General features: G+C 39.7%; 1 protein-coding gene across 1 annotated transcript in view; it reads left to right on the top strand.

Annotated features, from left to right (window-relative positions):
- Window positions 1-2,290, top strand: part of F8 (coagulation factor VIII) — a 105,188-nt gene that overhangs the window by 7,787 nt on the left and 95,111 nt on the right. The window contains exon 2 of the mRNA XM_042783081.1: window positions 893-1,014. Coding sequence (XP_042639015.1) covers window positions 893-1,014 — 122 coding nt within the window. The remainder of the gene's footprint in view (window positions 1-892; window positions 1,015-2,290) is intronic.

Genomic DNA, 2,290 nt, shown 5'->3' on the forward strand with positions numbered 1-2,290 from the left:
GTTTAGGGTCTAGACCGGAACGCTGGCCTCGGAGGCAGCAGACCTGGATTCCCATACTCCTAGCTTTAGCAGGTCGGAGCAAGGCAAAGGGTCAGCACCAGTCTTCGCGTAAAGAGGTTTTGATAACTGAGGCAAAAAATATTTTGGGAACATGCATATGATTTCTTAATATACACAGTCCTCGTTGGAAGGTAATTTTCCTGGTAGTTTTCCTAAGAAAGGAAGTGTAATTTTTGGTACATACTGATCAAATTTTAAAGCAAGATATGGAGATAAGACTTATAGTCTTAGAGAGGAAATTGCAGGGTGCTGTAGTTATTGCTTTGGCAAAGGCTAGTTTGGCTGATGCAGAGTGTGGGTATTGCTTTTATGATTTATCTTACGATACGGCACCTCTAGTACCAGCTGACTTGTGAAAACAGTATTTTGGTTAGAAAGATGTTGGGGACCTGTTAGGGACTGAACGGTGTTCCCCCAAAAGCCATGTTGAAGATCTAACCCCTATACCTGTGACTGTGACCTTATTTGGGGAAATAGGGTCTTGGAAGACGTTATCTGTTAAGTCATGCCACTGTAGTCTGATTCCTTTCTGAGTGGCGTCTTACAAAATGGGAGAACAGACACAGGAACGGGCCACGGCACCAGCCTTTGGAAGCTAGGAACTCTCCTGGGACAGTGTCTCTCTCAAAACTCTCAGGACGAATCAACAATACCACTTGTGGTATTTTGCTGTGATGGCCCCAAGGCACTAAGACAGGATCCATATACCATCTCTGATTTGCCTGGTTAACAGCCAAGGAGAGTGGGATGGAAACATTACTTGCAGCTGGTTTTTAAAGTAGTTAAGAGGAAGGTCCACCAAAGTGAATAAATTTTTCCTTTCTTTACACAGATTGCCTTCTAGAGTGCCAAAATCTTTCCCATCCAACACCTCAGTCCTGTTCAAAAAGACTGTGTTTGTAGAGTTCACGGATCACCTTTTCAACACCGCCAAGCCCAGGCCACCCTGGATAGGTAATGAAAGCAGCATTGAATGTTTAATTATGAAACTGAGTATCTTATCTTCCAGCATGTATTCTCCAATCTCTGGGCTGTACTTAAAGAAGACAGCTGCCAATCCTCACCACCCCCCCCCTCATCTGTGGGTTCTATTTTCACTCTTTTGTGAAATCTTTTAATGTGCTTAAATGTCAAACTTTTCGGAGGTCCCAGTCATCTCTCTTGTCTTGTGCTGTTTGTGCATTTTTAGTTATGTTTGGTAGTGCATTTATGCCTTGAATTAGGTCCCCTAAGTTTGCCCCTATGTTTTACTTGATCTTCATGGTTTTAGGTTTTATGTTCAAGTCTTTGATCCAACTTGAGTTCATTTTTATATATGGTGTGACATGGTCCTATTTCATTTTTCTGCAAATGGATATCCGGCTTTGGCAGCACCATTTAATGAATTTTGGCCCTTTGTGAAAGATCAACTATCCATAAGTCGATGGATTTAGTTCTGGATTCTTGAATCTGTTCAAATTTGTGTATGTGTCTGTCCTTGTGCCAGAACCAGGCTGTTTTAACCACTGTGGCTGGATAGTAAGTTTTGAGATTGGGGAGTGTGCAGCCTCCTACATTGGTCATCTTCTTTAGTAGTGCTTGCTTATCCAAGGTCTCTTTCCTTTCCATATAAAGTTAGTGATTAGTTTTCCCATCTCTTAGAAGAAAGATGATGGAATCTGGATAGATCTTGTTTATGTCTATAGATTGCTTAGGGTAGTATTGACATTTTCATGATGTTAAATCTTCCTATCCATGAGTATGGTATATTCTTCTTCCATTTGTATAGGTCTCTTTTGGTTTCTTGTAACAGTGTTTTAAAATTTTTCTTTGTCTAGGTATTTTGTGTCGCGGGTTAAATTTATTCCTAAGCCCTATTGATATGATCATGTGGTTCTTTTCCTTTATTTTACTTACCTGATGGATTACGTTCTAATGTTGAGCTATCCTTGCATACATGGTGTGAATCCCACTTGGTCATGGTATATTATTTTTTTTGCTAAATTGTTGGAGTCTATTGGCTAAAATTTTACTGAGATTTTTTGCATGTATGTTCATGTTTGTGAGGGATATTGGTCTATAATTTTCTTTTTAAGTGGTGTCTTTTGCCTGGCTTTGATATTAAGGTTATGGTCACCTCATAAAATGAATTTGGGAAGATAACATCCTTTTCGATCTTCTGAAATAGTTTAATTGGTAATTCACTGTAGTAGAATTGGTGTCAGCTCTTCTCTGGATGCTTAGAAGAATT

Source organism: Orycteropus afer, unplaced genomic scaffold (genome assembly GCF_000298275.1).
Source record: "Orycteropus afer afer isolate SDZICR_OR568_19922 unplaced genomic scaffold, OryAfe1.0 scaffold00647, whole genome shotgun sequence".
NCBI lineage: Eukaryota > Metazoa > Chordata > Mammalia > Tubulidentata > Orycteropodidae > Orycteropus > Orycteropus afer.